We start from the raw sequence: 19,872 nt of genomic DNA, 5'->3' as shown, positions 1-19,872 counted from the left end.
TTATGTTACAATTATTGCTGGATAGATTTGAGGCAAATTATATAAGCCTATATATGTGAGTTAACAATACTCTCTACTATGGTAGCATATTATTTCTGCTTTTCTTCAGAAATGTGTCAATTATCTAGAGGGGTTATATGGAAAGTCCTGTGGTAAATCTTCCTATTATTCTCCGAGCATCAATGTTTGATTTTATTTTTAATATTAGTTATGTCTTAGGTTGATGAATGTCATACGGTGTGGATGGTGATCTTCTTGACTAAAATACTCATTTCTTCACCTGGACCACTTCGATCATAAACTGCTTTCCTGATGTACAGTTTTCATGAATGTGGCTTCAGATTGCTTTCATCTGAATCACCAATTTTTCTTAACACATCTGTAGTTTTTGTATTGTTCTCATTGTTACTGATTATGTCAGTCACACTGGGCCCAGGTTTAAAGAACATGATGTCTATGTTATTTTCTGTCATGATAAAGAATTGAATTTTACATAGAAGTGCTATGGTAAGGAACGAGGCAACAGCTGTTTGAATAAAGAGACAAAAGAATGATAAATGCTAATCAAAAGTGTGGTTCAAAATGCATTATATTGGAATAGTAATTAATTCAATCTATGGTCAACAAACCCTTTGGATAGCACATCATATCTGCAAGTAGATAAGTGATGCTATGTCTTGTTTTGTAAGAGTATATATAGACTTAGATATGTATTTAGATATAGATATGATCTGCAGATAAATTCAGGTAGACTATGAGAGAATGAAAATTCTCTAAGTCCATTTAGAGTCTAGGTTATATAATTTCTTAATATAGAGTTGAGAACTTACATCCATTATTAAAAGTTGAATATGGGAGGGAAAATAATTGGTGACTAAAATTGGATGAGTAAAGGAGAATTAAGTCATGAAATTAAAGATTTTCACAAATATTTCAATTTTATAATAGGAAGCAGGTAGCAGTTGCTATATTTCGAATTCTACAAACAGTCTTCTGGGAAATAAGCTAAACTGAATGAAAGCAAATATCTTGCCATGGCTCTAGGTAGGAAGTGATGCTGAGACTGCATGCACAGTAAAAATGAAGAACTGATAGTGGTCTCACAAATAAAATAAAGGACTGAATCTTTTTACAGAATTCCAATTATTGAACAATTTCAATAACAAGAAAAACCTATAAAATTTGACATGAAAATGAAGTTAAGAATTCTGAATATCAAGAAAATGACACATGCTATAAGTAGACTTCTTATCATTGTTGTTTTTACATAGAGCATGTGAAAAGTAGTTAAACACAATCATTTCTTTTTAGATTAACTTTTGAATTAAAATAATCAATTTCAATATGTATGCATATAGTTTTATTATTTATTTCATTTTTCATCAGTGTTTTCTCTTGGCAAGACATACTTTTTGTCAGGTAGAAAATTCCTTGAAAGTAAAATTTACATTTTGTCACAAGAGGAGTCGAACTTGATCATAATTCATCTTACTGTAATGAATATGAGGAGTTGTATTTATGTGGCAAACCTGCTAGACATCTCAGAAACAGCTAGTCTCTTTTCCCCTTCTTTCCTATGCTAGCACACTTTCGGCAACAAAACAGGCAGCACTTTGTGATGACAAACACAGCAGTTGCCACACAGGCCAGCAGGAACCCGATCACGTCCAGAGAGTGGTACTGGAACCAGGTGAGGTCGTGGGCGGCGGGCCGCAGGTGCTTGGCTCCTCTGTGCCGCATGACAAATTCAATCCAGAAGATCGCTCGGTCCAAGGGTTTCATAGGCTGATCATGTTGAATGGCTGATAACCTCATGACATTCTCTTTGTAGCTGAAGGAAAATCAGTGATCAATTTATAGAATGAGCTATAACAGATAAATAAGTGAAATGTTCTTGCAAATGGTAACAAAGAGTGCAACACAGAGTGGAAGAAAAGTAGCTACTTTTCCTCCAAGGTGATGACTGAGATCTTAGCTTATGGGCTGTGCTGTGCTTATCAGTCAGTCATGTCCGACTCTTTGCCACACTGTGTACTGTAGCCAGCTAGGCTACTCTATCCATGGTGATATTCCAGGTAGGAATATTGGAGTGGGTTGCCATGCCCTCCTCCAAGGGATCTTGCCAACCCAGAGATTGAATCCAGATCTCCTGCATTGTAGGCATACTCTTTACTATTTGTGATACCAAGGAACCTAAGAATACTGGATTATTCTATCCCTTTGCCAGGATCTTCCCGACCCAGGAATTGAACCAGGGTCTCCTGCATTGCAGGTGGATTCTTTTCCATCTGAGCTACAAGGGAAGCCCAGCTTATGGGCTAGGATTTCTTAAATTCTTAGGATTTAAAATTACAAAGAAAAGAAAGAAAATGAGAGGGAAAAGACTGTGTAGTCTAAAGTGGCATGAGTTGTTCCAAAATGAAAAAAAAAGAAAAAAATTCATAATTTTTTTGTTCAAAGATTGAATAATCTAATAAAGAATTGTTAATTGACCTGGTAAACATGTTTTAAAATGCAGTAATAATCCAGATATAGCAAGTAAATCTATGATGAGGTTGAGAGACAGGTCCAGAGAGGACTGATCTTACATTAGTGAAGTAGTGGTTGAAAGTATGAAAGTGGATTGACTTGGTTTGATTTCTGACTCTGATACTTGCTGGCTGCTTCTTATTCTTTCTGTCCCTTAGTTTTATAAAAACCTATTTTATTAAGTTTTAAAAACATGTTTATCTTTTAAACTTTTTATTTCATAACTGGAAGGCCCAATCACAATAGAGTCTGTTCCTCAGGTTTTCATTTTTGTATAAAATGGATAGAAATAGTAACTTATTTTGAGAATATCGTTCTGATTCTTATAGACATTCTTAGAATCTAGTATACTCTCAGAAAATGTTTTCTCATATTGTTCTCCTGGTTCTTGTTCTTTTAGAACAAGATTCTTTTAGAATATGGAGAAGACTCAAAATTTCACTTTCAGGCATTGCAGTTACACTGCCTGAACTACTGTTTCTACTGTTGAAATGATGATGGACTGTGTGTGTGTATGTGTTCAGTTGTGTCTGACTCTTTACAATCCCATAGACTGTAGCCTGCCAGGGTCATCTGTCCATGGAATTCTCCAGGCAAGAATACTAGAGTCGGTAGCCATTCTCTTCAGGGGATTTTCCTGACCTAGGTATGATGGTTAACAGACAAGAAAGTAGGAAGAATAATGAGATATGGTTCATGAACTCTAACTCACAGAGTGCTATATCATGGCACTGCAGCGATAACAATGGAGTTAACTTTTCTCCCTTTTCTGTCAAAACAGGGGGAGCACTTGGTGTTTGCAAGGATTGCAGTAATCAGGAAACATTTTTGTGATACAATAGGGATCAGTTCAGTCACTCAGTGATGTCCGAATCTTTGTGACTCCATGGACTGCAGCACGCCAGGCTTCCCTGTCCATCATTAACTCTCAGAGCTTGCTCAGACTCATGTCCATTGAGTCAGTGATAGCATCTAACCATCTCATGAAGAGAATACAATAAAGAAGTTGCTTAATATGTGTAAAGTAACACTATGATACTAAATAAAATATGTAGCATATCATGAACATTCAGTATATAGCAGCTAAAAAATCAACTTCATTTTTGACACCAACTTTACATTATTAAAATTTAAAAAAATATGAAGACACTAAAAGATGTACATTTATATTGAATCAGCAAATGAAAGATCTATTACTTAAGAAAAAAATAAAATTTTTTTGCTTTTTTTTTTTTTTTTGCAGTGCTCATTTAGGACAATAGCTGTCCTAAAATTAAATTTAAATAGCACTGCTATAAAGACACAAATACACACTGTGCTACTATACATTCTCAAAAGGTTTCATTGCAAAGTCATTATGAAACAATAGGGGGCAACATATATATATCATATTTATGATATTAATATAATTGTGTTACTGAAATTCACGTATATCCTGAAGTGATTTGGAAATCAAATATTTCTCGTTTTTGAAAATTTGGCTTTTAGACAGTAATATCCCATCATATCTCTTCCAAATAAGACAAAATCAATCACAACCTAAAGAACTCAGGATATATCTACATTTATAAGCAATATCTACATAGTTGAAATTAAGTTAGAAAGTTCTATTAGCAAAGTATTATTAAAAACTTGCAGATATAGAGAACAAATTTTGGTTACCAGATTGGAGGAAGAGTAATATACGCATAGGGGTGTAGGAAGCTAAAGTTACTGGGAATAATATAAGCTCAAGGTTGTGTTGTACAACACTGTGAACATAACCAATATTTGGTAATAATTTTGAATGGAAAATAGGCTTTAAAAATTGTGTAAAAATTTTTTAAAAAGGAATATCTCAACATATCCTTCCAAATCAATTGCATTTAGATTTATAATTCTTCTAAATTAGACAAAAATTATCACAATCAGAAAACCTAGGAATAAACCTGTATTTATAAATATTATTTACATAGTTGAAACTGAGTAATTAGAAAGTTCTAGGTGTTAACCATTTATCAGTGATGAGGTCAGAATATTAGCATAGAAAACTTGGAAAATATTAAATGTAATGGGAATTTAAGATTGATTATGTCAAAGGAGTTTACTGAAAATAAAGTATCTTTGTAGAGTTTAAAACATTTGAGGAGTTCACAGGCAGAAAGAAAGTAAAGTGGGCAGATGAGTGTTCATATTAATACGATGCATGTTTCCCTACTTACCTTTGTTCTAAATGTGTCTTAATCCTTCTATTACCATTTCAGTGATTCTTCTCATTTGAATGCTTAGTCTTTCAGAATTTCTCTACTATCTTTAAACTACTGACAAACCTTTCCCATACAACCATAAAAAAATGTTGAGACACTCAAAATAGGTTATTATTGACTGTTTTCAAAGCATTGAGTAAATCTTACTCTTCATTATACTTATGTGAAGGCTCATTTCTGCCTCCTTGGCCTTCACATGAGAACTTCTCTGGATAGAATGTCAGGTAAAAACTGTATACTCACAAAGGATTATTAATGACTTCCTTCAATGCATTGAGCAAATCTTCTGTTGACATTGTTTCCAAGTCCAATCTGATAGCTGCTCCCTTGGCCGTCATGTGAACAACGTTATGAGGTTGATCAGCAAACAAAGGAAGGCCCACCATAGGGATGCCGTGGTAGATGGCCTCGTAGATGCCATTGCTTCCACCATGAGTTATAAGGGCTTTGGTTTTTGGATGGCCTAGGATTGAGTGAATTTCAATAAAATAATTAATTATAACTTTCAGAATAAAATGAGAAATGGGCTTTATCAGGCACTGAAAGAAGCAGTGTTTTTTAAGATAACAGATTATTACACATATGAGACTGCTTTTAAATTGCTTTCAGAACTCAGAAAAGAAACTGCTATGTCTGCTGAAAGGGTAAATGAAGACTTTGTGAAAGAAGTGCTGAGTCACTTGAACGTCACAGATGAATCCATGATTGGCAGGTGAACAACTTGAGAAAACATTCTGGGTAAAAAAAACCACATGTGCAAAATAAAGAGGAGGGCATGCCAGAAATTATTCTCTTAAAGATATAATGGAGTCATTTAGTCTGACAGGAATGGTATCAGGGGAAAAGAAGGATAATGGTCGTGGCACTGGAACCAGAGGAAGGAAAAGCAACCTTTTGTCATGAAGTGTGTTATTGTGTCATAAAAATGATTGCAGATTTTTTTCTTTTAGAGAAAATGGAAAGTCACCTGTAATAAAAAGGGAACTTGTTTTTAGTAGCATTTAGCATGCCCCTACAGAGGAGAAAAGAGAGGTATAAGGAAAGAATTCAGAGACAGAACAACAATCCAGGAAGTTATTGAAAAGATCACGGTGAGTAGAAATTAGAGCCAAAATAACGATTCTGGCCATAAGGGGTGTGACTGTGTAGAATAAAAGGCCAACTGTTATGCATTCTTCCTTTTTCCCCTTGCTTAGGAAATAAAAATAAAATAATACATTTTTCAAGTGTTTTAATAATTCTCTATACATTTGTTTCCTTTTGAAGTGCTGTCACTTTGCTCAGCTTTACCCAAGTCTTCAATATTTTTTTCTACTAAGTCTTACCAAGAACGTCGTTCTGGGGGATCCACTTATACAGCCGAGTATTGGGTCCTAAGGTGTCTGGTTTTTTGCCATCGTATCTCCATAGAACCTGTTAGGGTAAGGGTAATCTCTTATTCTATAAGTTGAGCTTCAAAGTTACAATTCTAAAGTGATCAAAATACATGTAGTTACATGTCTTCCATATGACATGTAAGAAATGAGGGCATATTAAGTAATATTAACTGTTATTACACTGACCGGCTTCCCAGGTGGCGCTGCTTGTAAAGAACCCATATGCCAATGCAGGAGACATAAATGATGTGGGTTCAGTCCCTAAGTTGGGAAGATGCCCTAGAGTAGGGCACGGCAACCCACTCCTGTATTTTTGCCTGGAGAATCCCATGGACAGAGGGGCCAGGAGGGATATAGTCCATAGGGTCTCAAAGAACTAGATATGACTGAAGTGAATTAGCACCCACGCACAATACCCTGACATGAAGAGGAACACCTACATTTGATATACACATGATGGCATAGACAATTCAGATGCCAGTGCCAACATGAAAAGTTAAATAATTTCTAGGTGGTCTTATTTCAAGTACAAAGAGACAGTGACAGATGACACGTAACCTACACTTATTTACCTTTTTTTTACATTAGCGGTCATCTTCAAATTTAATATTCACTGATTTCTTTGTGACCATTATAAAAGAGAGTTTAGTTATATCAATTTTAGTATAACAAAAGTTATTTTATTAGAATTTCACACATTTTGTTACAGAGAGGAAAATGCATGCATCAGCCACTTAGAAAGAAATACCTTTGCTTATTCATACTTTATTAATAATAAGTTAATTTGTGCTTCTTAGGAAGTATAGTTTCATTTAAGTTATAAACTGTTAAGCGCTTGCAAAAGCAATGACAACTGGAATTTTTTGACATGAATCCAAAGTATTACCATTATTACTAGAGTTGGTTGTTTTACCTTTAGAATAGAAGAGCCAGTTGACAATTTGAAAGGGACAATAGGGCTATTGAAAAAGTTCCAAAATAGTGGCACCAAAGTTTATTCAACTGATCCGGAATACTTCAACAATGTAGCATAAAGCATTCACAGAATTGATTAGTGTGGTCTCTAGATCCAGTACAAAAATAAGGAACAACTTTGGAATTCCAAGCAATTCTCATAAACTGGATTATAATTTATTAGTATTTAACTTCTATTTGCTCTGTGAATGAATGTAAATTAATTTTAGTTTCTCAGCAAAAAATAGCATAGATTATTAAGAGAGGCCTATCAGATTGCAAACTAAAAAAGTTGTTCACAAATATCTGAAGACCCCAGGGGTACTTTATATATTAGAAAAAAAGTTACTGTTGCAATTTCTGAAGAAAAAGGCAGCTGAATCTTCACCATGCCAGTCTTCCTTATGCTTGACTGCTTCTTATAGTCCCTTCTCCCTCTTCAATCAGGAGGAAGAATGTGACAGGTTAGAAGCAGAGTTCATTAAGGACCAGACTTTACAGAGTTCACCTTAAGGGCAGGACCCTGTCTTCACTGTTTCACATTGATCTTCCTGCTTCAGATTTTAGCAGGGCTTAGTCAACCAGAGAGGCAGATGTTTCTTTTCTCTAAATCAGTGTGGTTGGATGGCAGTTGGGGGAATCTTGTCCATCCTTTGTCTGAGTAGCACTCTGAAAAACACACTGATAGGTCTGTTCCAAAATTTATGGGACACATAAAAGACCAGGATTACATGTTAAGTGTACACTGCAAGAAGCACAACGGCCTTCTATAAATATTGCTTAACATTATTGTGTTATATTGTTATATTATTGTGTTATATATTTTCTATTAAAATTTAACCCCAGAGAACATTTGTATGTGTACTGTACCTCAGATATCATTCAAGGAAATGGAACAAGTGACAAAGCAGAATTTGGTGGTTTCTTCTCCGGCCCCATGATACCATTAGAATACCAAAATTCATACTGTATCTCTTTAATATAATTCTATTTTTATTACAATGTTAATTTAAATTTATTATGGATGAAAGACACTCCTTGTAATTCTATAGCACCTATATGTATATTTTGGTTTATATATATGAGAGATAAATTGGAGTTATCATATACTTTACCTTTCTGTTGGAAAATGTCTAAAATCAGACCCTTTATAGAGTTTCACAGACATTAATTAGTTGCTCACTGTTAAGTTACTGTGTGTACCTTTTGTGGAATCTGGGCAAGGGCTGATGCAATCACATTGGCTCTTTCTTCTGACATGTTACTGATCATTGACCCCAACGAAAACACCACAATACCATGTTCTCCAGAGCTCTGCACAAAATCTTCCATTTCCTGTGAAAAAAGAATTTGTTCCATCATAAAAGAGAAGGAGCATAGCAAACATTATTGAAGGGATTGCTACCAGCAACTAAACCGAGGAAATCAAATATCATCTGGAGTGGAGATTTAAAAAAAATATTGTGGTAAAATACACATGACATGAAACTTACTTTGTTAATCATTCCTAAGTGCATAATATAGCATCATTAAGTATATTTACACTGTGAAACCAATCTCCAGAGCTTTTTTCATCTGGCAAAACTGGAATTCTATGCTCATTAAGAAACTCCACATTCCTTGTTCTCTAGCCTCTGGCAAGCTTCATTCTACCCTCTGTTTCTACAAATGTGATTAGTCTGGAAACTTCTTACAAGTTGAATTGTACAGTATTTGCCTTTTATGGACTGACTTATTTCACTTAGTGTAAGTTTCCTTCATGTTGTGACATTTGTCAGAATTTCCTTTTAAATGTAATATTCCATCGCTTGTATATATGACATTTTGTTTACTGTTTCATCTGTTGGTGGACCCTTGGGTGGCTTCAACCTCTTGACTCTTCTGAGTTGAGCTTTTATACACATGTACAGATATCTCATTGGGGTAATAATTTCAATTCTTTTGTATATGTGCCCACAGAAGAGAAATTGCTGAGCCACAGGTGTTGATATGTTTTATATTATTCTTGCCACATACTATACAGTTTATAGAGTGATTTTCCTCCTCATGTTCCTTATATATGTTAACTTCACATTTTGGACATTGGTTAGTTGTGCTAATAAATATTCAGCACTGAAAAAATATTTTTAAATTTTGAAAAAAAAAAACCCATTATTTTCCATAATGGTGGGGTTTTTTTTTTTTTTTTCTTTTAAAAATAAATCATCCCTGAGGTCCTTGGGAAAGAAATGTGTGATATGAGGTTGATTTCTTCTATTATGTGGGGTTCAGTTCGGTCACTCAGTCATGTCCGACTCTTTGAGACCCCATGGACTGCAGCATGCCAGGCTTCCCAGTCCATCTCCAACTTCCAGAGTTTACTCAAACTCATATCCATTGAGTCAGTGATGTCATCCAACCATCTCACCCTCTGTCATCCATTTTCCTTCCTGCCTTCAATCTTTCCAAGTATCAGGGTTTTTCAAATGAGTCAGTTCTTCGCATCAGGTAGCCAAAGAATTGGAGTTTCAGCTTTAGAATCAGTCCTTCCAATGAATATTCAGGACTGATCTCCTTTAGGATGGACTGGTTGGATCTCCTTGAGGTTCAAGAGACTCTCAAGAGTCTTCTCCAACACCATAGTTCAAAAGCATCAATTCTTTGGTGCTCAGCTATCTTTATAGTCCAACTCTCACATCCATACATGACTGCTGGAAAAACTGTAGCTTTGACTAGACAGACCTTTGTTGGCAAAATAATGTCTCTGCTTTTTAATATGCTGTCTAGGTTGGTAATAACTTTTCTTCCAAGGAGCAAACATCTTTTAATTTTATGGCTGCAGTCACCATCTGCAGTGATTTTGGAGACCCAGAAAATGAAGTCTGTTACCATTTCCATTGTTTCCCCATCTATTTGCCATGAAGTGATAGGGCCGGATGTCATGATCTTAGTTTTCTGAATGTTGAGCTATAAGCCAACTTTTTCACTCTCCTCTTTCACTTTCATCAAAAGGCTCTTTAATTCTTCTTTGCTTTTTGCCATAAGGGTGGTGTCATTTGAATATCTGAGGTTATTGATATTTCTCCCAGCAATCTTGACTCCATCTAGTGCTTCATCCAATCCAGTGTTTCTCAGGATGTACTCTGCATATAAGTTAAATAAGCAGGGTGACAATATACAGCCTTGATGTACTCCTTTTTCTATTTGGAACCAGTCTGTTGTTCCATGTCCAGTTCTAACTGTTGCTTCCTGACCTGCATACAAATTTCTCCAGAGGCAGGTCAGGTGGTCTGGTATTCCCATCTCTTTCAGAATTTTCCATAGTTTGTGGTGATCGACACAGTCAAAGGTTTTGGCATAGTCAGTGAAGCGGAAGTATTATGTATATTTATGCAAATATATTTGTGTATAAGCAGGAAATGAGATAAGGCCAATACACACTGGTGGCAAGAGGATACTGTTAAACACTATTATACTGAGACTTTTCATCTATTATGTTATTAATTACTAACATAGATTCTTAGAAGGAAGTCTTACTGCAGGATTCAACTGACCTTAAATTCTTTATTATTATAGGTCTACTAAATCATTTATTTATTCCAGACATGCTTTTTCTTGAGAATTATCTTTGGTCATTAATATTTCATTTCTCTATTAGCACTATGAAAACTTATGTTTGAATCACTTAAGTCTATCATTCACTCAGCTCTATAATCCTTATCTTAAAATTTGTCATAATTTCCCAAACTGTCTGAATTATAAACCCCTGACATTGAGAAATCTGGTATTATTGTTGGGAAGTTCTATGAGACAGTCCTATAAGTCCTGTTTATAACCCAGAGGTATAATTGTGTAGTTACTGATTTGACTGACCATAATGCTGAATTTGCTTACCTGGGGCGCCCTTTATCCTTTACATAATTGATGTCGCAGTAGGATGGATAATGTCAGCTGTGGTGAAGGACCCTCAGAGCCCCCTATTTAGTGCCCCCAGTGAGCACCTGCCCAGCAGTGGGAGAGGTACCCCAGGGCTCTCTGCAGCAGAGATCTGGTCACCTTTTTAGTAGTTCACTTTAAACGATATAGAACTCCACGTGAATCTGTTTTTGCCTGTATTGTTTCTGAATTATTTTGTCTTGTGGTCCTTTTTCCTTTCTAATTTAAAAAATGCACACTCTATACTAGAATAATTACACATTGCTCAATGATCCCATTTAATAAATGTAGAGGAGCAAAATTTTCCTGACCAGTAGTAGCTTTAAATTTACTTGTCTTCATTGCATTGTCATGTTGGCTCGCTAACCAAAGCTGTTTCATCTATGCTGTGAAAGATACATCGATTTGGTATTATTTTAATATATACTATCTGTACAAATTAATCACTGATGTGGATGTATTCATTTCATACTCTGATATCTTTGTGAAAATAATATAAGATCATGGCAAGAAAATATGCAAATGTATGAAAATTTATATAAAAGGAAATAAGATGTACTGAAATGCTCCATTCAGAGATATCCTTATTTTCAAATTTATATCCTTTTAGCAAAGGTTGAAATATATTTGATATATAACATTATGTAAGTTAAGGTGTATAACATGATTGATACATTTATATACAGTTATATGATTGACATTTTAATGATGTTTTGAACCTCCACTTATCATATAATTATATTTTCTATTTTTGTTAACCTCTATTCTCTAAGTAAATATGATGATGATAATAATAAAATATTGTTGTCTCTATTCACTATCCTGTACCTTAGGTCTCTAGGATTTGTTTACTAAGAAATACTAATTTGTATCCTTAAAGAACATCTCTCCTATTCTCCCACCTCTTAGCCCCTAGTAACCACCATATTACTCCTATTATATGAATTCAGCATTTTTAGATTTCACATACAAGTGATAATATACAGTATTTGCCTTTGTCTTTTCAAAAAGCTAAGCAGAATTGAAAATCTTTGCCAGACTAAGCAAGAAAAAAACTGACTCAAATAAATAAAATAAGAAAAGAAAGGGGAGACACTACAACTGATACTCCAAAAGTACATAGGCTCCCAAGAGACAACTATCAATAACTATATGCCAAAAATTACACACATGGGAAAAAAAATAGATAACTTTTTAAAAACACAACCTATCAAGACTGAATCAGAAAGAAGTAGAAAATCTCAACAGTTTTAAGAAGTAAAGGGATTGTATCATTAATCAAAAACCTAAGAATACACAGAAGCCCAGGACCAGATGGCTTCACTGGTAAATTCTTTGAAGCATTATAGAATAATTAATGTAAGTTTTTGAAAAAAATCTTTAAAAATTAAAGAGGAGGTTAGGAGTATTTTCAGACTTATTCTACAAGGCCAACATTACCATGATACCAAATAAATAAGAACATTACAAGGAAAGAAAATGATAGGCCAATACCCACACTGAGTATAGATGTAAAAATCCTCCACAAAATATCAGCAGTTCAAACTCAAGAACACAGTGAAAGCATTCTATTGAGTGAGCAAGTGAGATTTATCCTTGGGATGCAAGGTTGGATCAGTGTACTCATATTAAGAATTTTAATGCATTGCACAAATAGAATGCAATATAAAATAACTTGATTTTCCAAACAGATGTACAAAACACATTTGATAAGATACAACATTCTTTCATGATAAAAACTGTCAACATATCGGATATAGAAGGAACATAATGATGTAATAAAGAACATATATGACAAACTCAAAGCTAACATTATATTCAACAGTGAATATTTGAAAACTTTTTCTCTAAAATCAGAAATGAAACAAGGATTCCTACTCTCACAGTGCTTCAGCATAGTACTGGAAGTTCTAGCTAGAACAATTAGGTGACACAAAGTATAAGAGGCATCCTAAATAGAGAGGAAGAGGTAAATTGTGTGTGCGTGTGTGTGTTTGCAAAAGACATGACTTTTTTGTATGAAAATCTCAGATTCAACCAAAACTCAACTAATCAACAAGCTTAGTAAGGTTGCAGGGTATAAAAGCAACATACAGAAATCAACTCAATTTTGATATACAAATAATGAAACATCTGAGAAAACCATCCCATTCAGAACAGCATCAAAAGAAGAAAATAACTAGAAATAAATTTACCCAGTGACATGAAAGATCTATATGTGATAACTATAAAGATTATGTTGTTACACTGTTGGTGGGAATGCAAACTAGTACAGCCACTATGGAGAATAGTGTGGAGATTCCTTAAAAAACTGGAAATAGAACTGCCATATGACCCAGCAATCCCACTCCTGGGCATACACACTGAGGAAACAAGATCTGGAAGAGACACGTGTACCCCAATGTTCATCACAGCACTGTTTATAATAGCCAGGACATGGAAGCAACCTAGATGCCCACCAGCAGACGAAGGGATAAGGAAGCTGTGGTACATATACACAATGGAATATTACTCAACCATTAAAAATAACACATTTGAATCAGTTCTAAGGAGATGGATGAAACTGGAACCCATTATACAGAGTGAAGTAAGCCAGAAAGATAAACACCAATGCAGTATGCTGCTGCTGCTGCTACTGCTAAGTCACTTCAGTTCAGGCCAACTCTGTGTGACCCCATAGACGTCAGCCCACCAGGCTCTCCCTTCTCTGGGATTCTACAGGCAAGAACACTGGAGTGGGTTGCCATTCCCTTCTCCAATGAGTGAAAATGAAAAGTGAAAGTGAAGTCGCTTAGTCATCGGACTCAGAGACCCCATGGACTGCAGCCTACCAGGCTCCTTCATCCAAGGGATTTTCCAGGCAAGAGTACTGGAGTGGGGTGCCATTGCCTTCTCCGCCAATACAGTTTACTAACGCATATACATGGAATTTAAAAAGATGGTAATGATAACCCTATATGCAGGAAAGAAAAAGAGACACAGATGTATAGAATAGAATTTTGGACTCTGTGGAAGAAGGTGAGGGTGGGATGATCTGAGAGAATAGCACTGAAACATGTATATTATCAAGTGTGAAACAGATTGCCAGCCCAGGTTGGATGCAAGAGACAAGTGCTCAGGGCTGGTGCACTGGGAAGACCCAGAGGGATGGGATGGGGAGGGAGGAGGTAGCAGGGATCAGGATGGGGAACACATGTAAATCCATGGCTGATTCATGTCAGTGTATGGCAAAAACCACTACAATATTGTAAAATAATTAGCCTCCAACTAAAAAAAAAAAAAAGTTTATGTTTTAAGAAACAGAAGAAAACACAAATAAATGGAATGTCATCCTAAGATCATGGATCAGAAGATTTAATATTGTTAAAATATTCACCTTACCAAAAGTATCATACCTCCCAATTTTAAATTATACTAAAGCTGCAACATTTCAAATGATAGTGTACTGGCCCCCAAATAGACAATTGCAACCTCATATACAGTTTAGAATTAAAACCCTGAATATATAGCCAACCAATTCAACAAGAAAACCCCCCGTGGAAAGAATAGTCACTTCTTTCTTTTTGGAGAAAATTGAATACGTATAAACACAGGAAATGAGGTGAGACCCCTGCCTTAGACACCTCGAAAATAACTCCAAATGACTTAAAATAACTCCAAAGACTTAAACATAAGACTATAACTTATAACATCCATAAAGGATGTTATATACCATAACATTCTTAAAGGGAAAGGTAAGTATGGAACTCCTTGGCAGTGGCCTTAAAAATGATTTTTTTTTAAGATGACTTCAAGACCACAACAAAAGGAAAAAAATCCACAAGTGGTACTATATTATACTTCAAGCAACTGCACAGTAGAAGAAACAATCAACAGCGTGAAAATGCAACCTACAGAATGGAAAAAAAGAATGTTTTAACCACATATTGAATGAGGGGTTAATGTCCAGAATACATATAGAACTCATACAACAAAATTCAATTAAAGAGTGGGCAGGAGAACAAAATAGACATTTTCTAAAGATGACTTCCCAATCACCACCAGGTATATGAAAAGATGCTCAAAATCACTAATCATCAGGGAAATGTACTTCAAAATCACAATGAGATATTACCTCACCTCTGTTAGAAAGTTGGTTTAGCCCTGATGGAACATAAAAAGAAATTTCTTAATCTTGAAAATGGTAATTCCAGTTTATGTTTTTTTAATGTTAGAGAAAATTGTGATTTTATTATATCTGATATTTTTCAACTAAATATTATATATGATTTAGTGTAGTTAAATATTCCTTATAAATACATACATTTATATGATAGAAGAAGGATGTTCATTTTAGCCAAAGCACAGGTGAAGAGCCTCAAAACTCACAAAAAGATTTTAGCATTTCATCTTATATATCTGATTGGCAAAAATCTTAAAAATTCCTAACATTAAAAACGTTTACATTAAGTATGTTAAATTAAATTTTATGTAGAGTAAATTTTATTAAATTTATTAAATTATTTTCATTAATTTTTATGTAAACATTTATAGTTGACCATTAAAACACTCCATGGGATATCTAATCTCTAGCAGTTTGCTGAATACTATAATCTTGATGATAAGAAAATCAATTTCAATTAGGAATTAGATCAAGGTGGCTGGCACATATTGGGTTAATTATAGTATGTTATAACAAAATAAAAATAATGACAACAGTTACTATTTCTTCTGAACCACTGAGAATATGCCAGTGACATTTTGGATGTTTCACATGTACTTACAAATTTTTTCTCTCAACAATATAAGGTTGGTAACATCGTAAGTTATAGTATGGTCATATAGCTATGAATAGTGTAGTCTAGTTTTCACTCATTGTTACCTACATCTAGCAACAACCTGCAAAGTGGTCTTTTCCCCCACAATTTACCCTTGACATCTAACCCAGTGACTACATGTTGCTTGTTGTCTTGTTGTTTGTTTGTTTAAGCAATATTATAGTATAGTGCTTAGCTGCTCAGTCATGTCAAACTCTTTGCCATCCCATGGACTGTAGCCCACCAGGCTCCTCTGTCCATGGGGATTCTCCAGACAAGAATACTGAAGTGGGTTGCCATGCCCTCCTCCAGGGGATCTTCCCAACCAAGGGATTAAATCCAGGTCTCCCACATTGCAGATGGATTTTTCACTGTCTGAGTCACTAGGGAAGTGTAAGAATAGTGAAGTCGGTAACCTATCCCAATATGAAAAGGAGGACGTCAAGGCTGTATATTGTCACCCTGCTTATTTTACTTATATGCAGAGTACATCATGAGAAACGCTGGGCTGGAAGAAGCACAAGCTGGAATCAATATTCCCAGGAGAAATATCAATAACCACATATGAAGATCACACCACCCTTATGGCAGAAAGTGAAGAGGAACTAAAAAGCCTCTTGATGAAAGTGAAAGAGGAGAGTGAAAAAGTTGGCTTAAAGCTCAACATTCAGAAAACTAAGATCATGGTAACTGGTCCCATTACTTCATGGCAAATAGATGGGGAAACAGTGGAAGCAGTGTCAGCCTTTTTTTTTTTGGTCTCCAAAATCACTGCAGATGGTGATTGAAGCCATGAAATTAAAAGACGCTTACTCCTCGGAAGGACAGTTATGACCAACATAGACAGCATATTAAAAAGCAGAGACATTACTTTGCCAACAAAGGTCTGTCTAGTCAAGGCTATGGTTTTTCCAGTGGTCATGTATGGATGTGAGAGTTGGAGTGAAGAAAGCTGAGCACCAAAGAATTGATGCTTTTGAACTGTGGTGTTGGAGAAGAGTCTTGAGAGTCCCTTGGACTGCAAGGAGATCCAGCCAGTCCATCCTAAAGGAGATCAGTCCTGGGTGTCCATTGGAAGGACTGATGCTGAAGCTGAAAGTCCAATACTTGGGCCACCTCATGCGAAGAGTTGACTCATTGGAAAAGACCCTGATGCTGGGTGGGATTGGGGACAGGAGGAGAAGGGGACGACAGAGGATGAGATGGCTGGATGGCATCACCAACTCGATGGATATGAGTTTGAGTAAACTCCAGGAGCTGGTGATGGACAGGGAGGCCTGACATGCTGCGATTCATGGGATCGCAAAGAATCGGGCACGACTGAGCAACTGAACTGAACTGAACCTATCCCTTCTCCAGGGGATCTTCCCCACCCAGGAATCCAATCGGAGTCTCCTGCATGGCAGGTGGATTCTTTATCAGCTGAGCTACCAGGAAAAACTGTTTAAACAATATTTGACTGCACTTTTCTCTCTCAATCCTTTCAATGTTTTCCCAATACCCTAACTAGATGTTTGAAGTTGCTGTCTGTTGCCAGCTGACTTCACCAGCATCATCTGTCTCTTTACTTGGGCTCTTCCTGTTTAGACGAAGCTTGGACTTCTTGGCAACTGCCATTACTACTCTACATGCTTTTCTTATCTATCTTCTGCTACCCCTGCCCTATCCCTTCTGTTTATTCTTGAGCATTCTTCTGATTTCACCTTAATTATCAGTGAATCAGAGATAATGTCTATGATTCATGCTGGATATTTTTAGCATTCTGTGCTTTCCCTTTTATAACACTGTCACACAATTTTTATGACTTGCTTGTATTCTGTCTTTCCATGTGGAGTATCAGGTAGCAAAAACTGTGTCTACACCATTAGTGTATGTTAGTACTCACTTCTAGAATATGTGACATATGTAATTATCCTATAACCTTACAATAATAGTAATAATATAGCTAATATTATATTACTTAGATAAAATGTAATATAACTATAAATATTGTTTAGTGGATATCTGATTATGCTTCATTATGTGTCGAATAATGAAGCTGTTATTTAACTGACATATTCTTAAAGTGTCCCACATATTCTAGCTTATTCGGTAATGACAGTGAAATTCAGATACTTTGTTCATATAGAAAGATATCAGTATCTAACTAGAAGGTCACTTTATCCAGCTTCCCACATCTGACTCACTGTAATGAAACATTTTAAATGAAGAATGCAGAATAATTCTTATTGAAAACACAAAGTTAACAAAGAAGAACAAAGAGGAGCAGGTGACCTTAGGCAGGGGTTTGGCAGGTTTGCAGTGGAGGCCTCCAACAAATTCAACATTTGGTAGCCGTGGGCGAGGAAATGAAAAGTCCCAGTAGTTTCGAATAAGCCACATTTCAGCTTTCCCCATTAACTCAACTAATGTAGTGGGCCTTCCTGAAAGTGAAATAAAAAACAAAAAACAACAATAAATGTTGGATCAAATGAGAATATTGCCGTGTGTATATACTTTAGGTAGATTTGTAAAGGAGTTTGGGATGATGTGGTCAAAGATGTTTGAATGTATCTGTTCTTTGATAAATATAAACATAACATAGTATAATATAATATGTGTAATTCTCTGTGTACATGTCTTCATTTATTAAGACATTTTATGAGATTTCTAGTGATTTTTTTAAATTTAAAAAAAGAAGTTTTGTGAGTTGGATAATATTCACTTGCAGAAGTCCTATGTGTTTCAATTTCTGGTATATGAATTCCTGGTATCTGAAACTCGTAATGGGTTCTACTTTACCCTATAATTTAAGCATTTTCATAATATTTTTAAGATTGATGGGTCATTTTATATCTTTATTTCACTCTTTCACTTTTTGAGACAGGTTTATGTGAAATTATATTTATACAAACTCACCTTCCAAGGCACAAGGAAAGACAGAATTTAATGCTACCAAATAAGAACATGAATTACCTAGTTGTCTTGTGTTGTTTGGTCTCTGAGCCGTGTCTGACTCTTGTAACCTGATGGACTGTAGCCTCATCCATCCATGGGATTTTCCAGGAAAGAATACCAGAATGGGTTGCCATTTCCTTTTCCAGGGGATCTTCTCAACCCAGGGATCCTATCCCACATCTCCTGTATTTACAGGCGGATTCTTTATCACTCAGCCATTAGGGAAGCCTGACTTACCTAGTACTTCACTGTAAAACTGACTCCACTTCTTCTCATTGTACAGCTGAAACCAGTAGTCAAAATAAAGTACATATATCATATTTTTTACCCTCTCCATGAATGTCATGTGATCACTTAATTCAGACAACATAACAGGTACATAGGATGGTGGAAATGAAAGTCTTCCACTCCTCTTTTCAATCAAATAGCCAGGTGAGAAGTAGAGGCTGTACACTAATGGTACTTTAAGTACTTCAGCCAGAAGCTCTCCACAGGGTCCAACAGCATCTGCAAGAACGACATCAAACCTTGATTCCTGTAGTTTTGTCATAAGCTTCTTGTTTGAAACCATTTCACTACATATCTTCATATCAATATCAGAAAATTCCTCAAATAATGTTTGCATTGTTGAAAGATGGATCCAAAAGTAATCTTTCACCACAAGCATCCAAGTCTCAATCAAAATCTTGGTAACATTCTGAAAATCATCTTTAGTTAAAGATATAGGGAAAGTCTCAAATTTCATAGCCAGTGGTTTGTTTGGATCAATAAGAGTGGAAGCTGAAGATTCCAGTACGGTCACCTCATGACCCCTCGTCACAAGTTCATCCAGAATTGTCTTCATATTCATCCAGTGACTAAATTCCACTGGCCACACCAGCACCTTTCCACAACTCCCAGAGTTAAAGTAGCAAGTGAGCTGTACCAGCTGCAGAAGCGAGAGCCATTTCATAGACATCGTGTTCATATGCCGTAGTTTAAACTATTACTATATCCTTTTGCTATTGCTCAGGCTTATATCCAGAAGAAATCATTCAGAAGTTAAATTATAACTCCTTTGCCTCAAATAAATAGGTTACATGAATAGTCAGCAGATGTGGAAATCAGATGAAAGGGCAA

At 35.6% G+C, this 19,872-nt stretch overlaps 1 protein-coding gene across 1 annotated transcript; it reads right to left on the bottom strand.

Annotated features, from left to right (window-relative positions):
* Nucleotides 1-1,507: 1,507 nt before the first annotated feature.
* Nucleotides 1,508-19,739, bottom strand: LOC122696512 (UDP-glucuronosyltransferase 2B4-like). Its single transcript, XM_043906586.1, has 6 exons — nucleotides 18,991-19,739; nucleotides 18,091-18,239; nucleotides 8,309-8,440; nucleotides 6,101-6,188; nucleotides 5,019-5,238; nucleotides 1,508-1,831 (listed from the first exon to the last, which is right to left on the bottom strand). Exons 1-6 carry the CDS (start codon nucleotides 19,718-19,720, stop codon nucleotides 1,552-1,554), a joined length of 1,599 nt encoding a protein of 532 aa, XP_043762521.1. The 5' UTR covers nucleotides 19,721-19,739; the 3' UTR covers nucleotides 1,508-1,551.
* Nucleotides 19,740-19,872: the final 133 nt, after the last annotated feature.

The sequence above is a fragment of the Cervus elaphus genome, chromosome 6 (assembly GCF_910594005.1).
Source record: "Cervus elaphus chromosome 6, mCerEla1.1, whole genome shotgun sequence".
NCBI lineage: Eukaryota > Metazoa > Chordata > Mammalia > Artiodactyla > Cervidae > Cervus > Cervus elaphus.
Note: the sequence above shows the minus strand (reverse complement) of the source record. Positions and strands in the feature narration are given on the sequence as shown.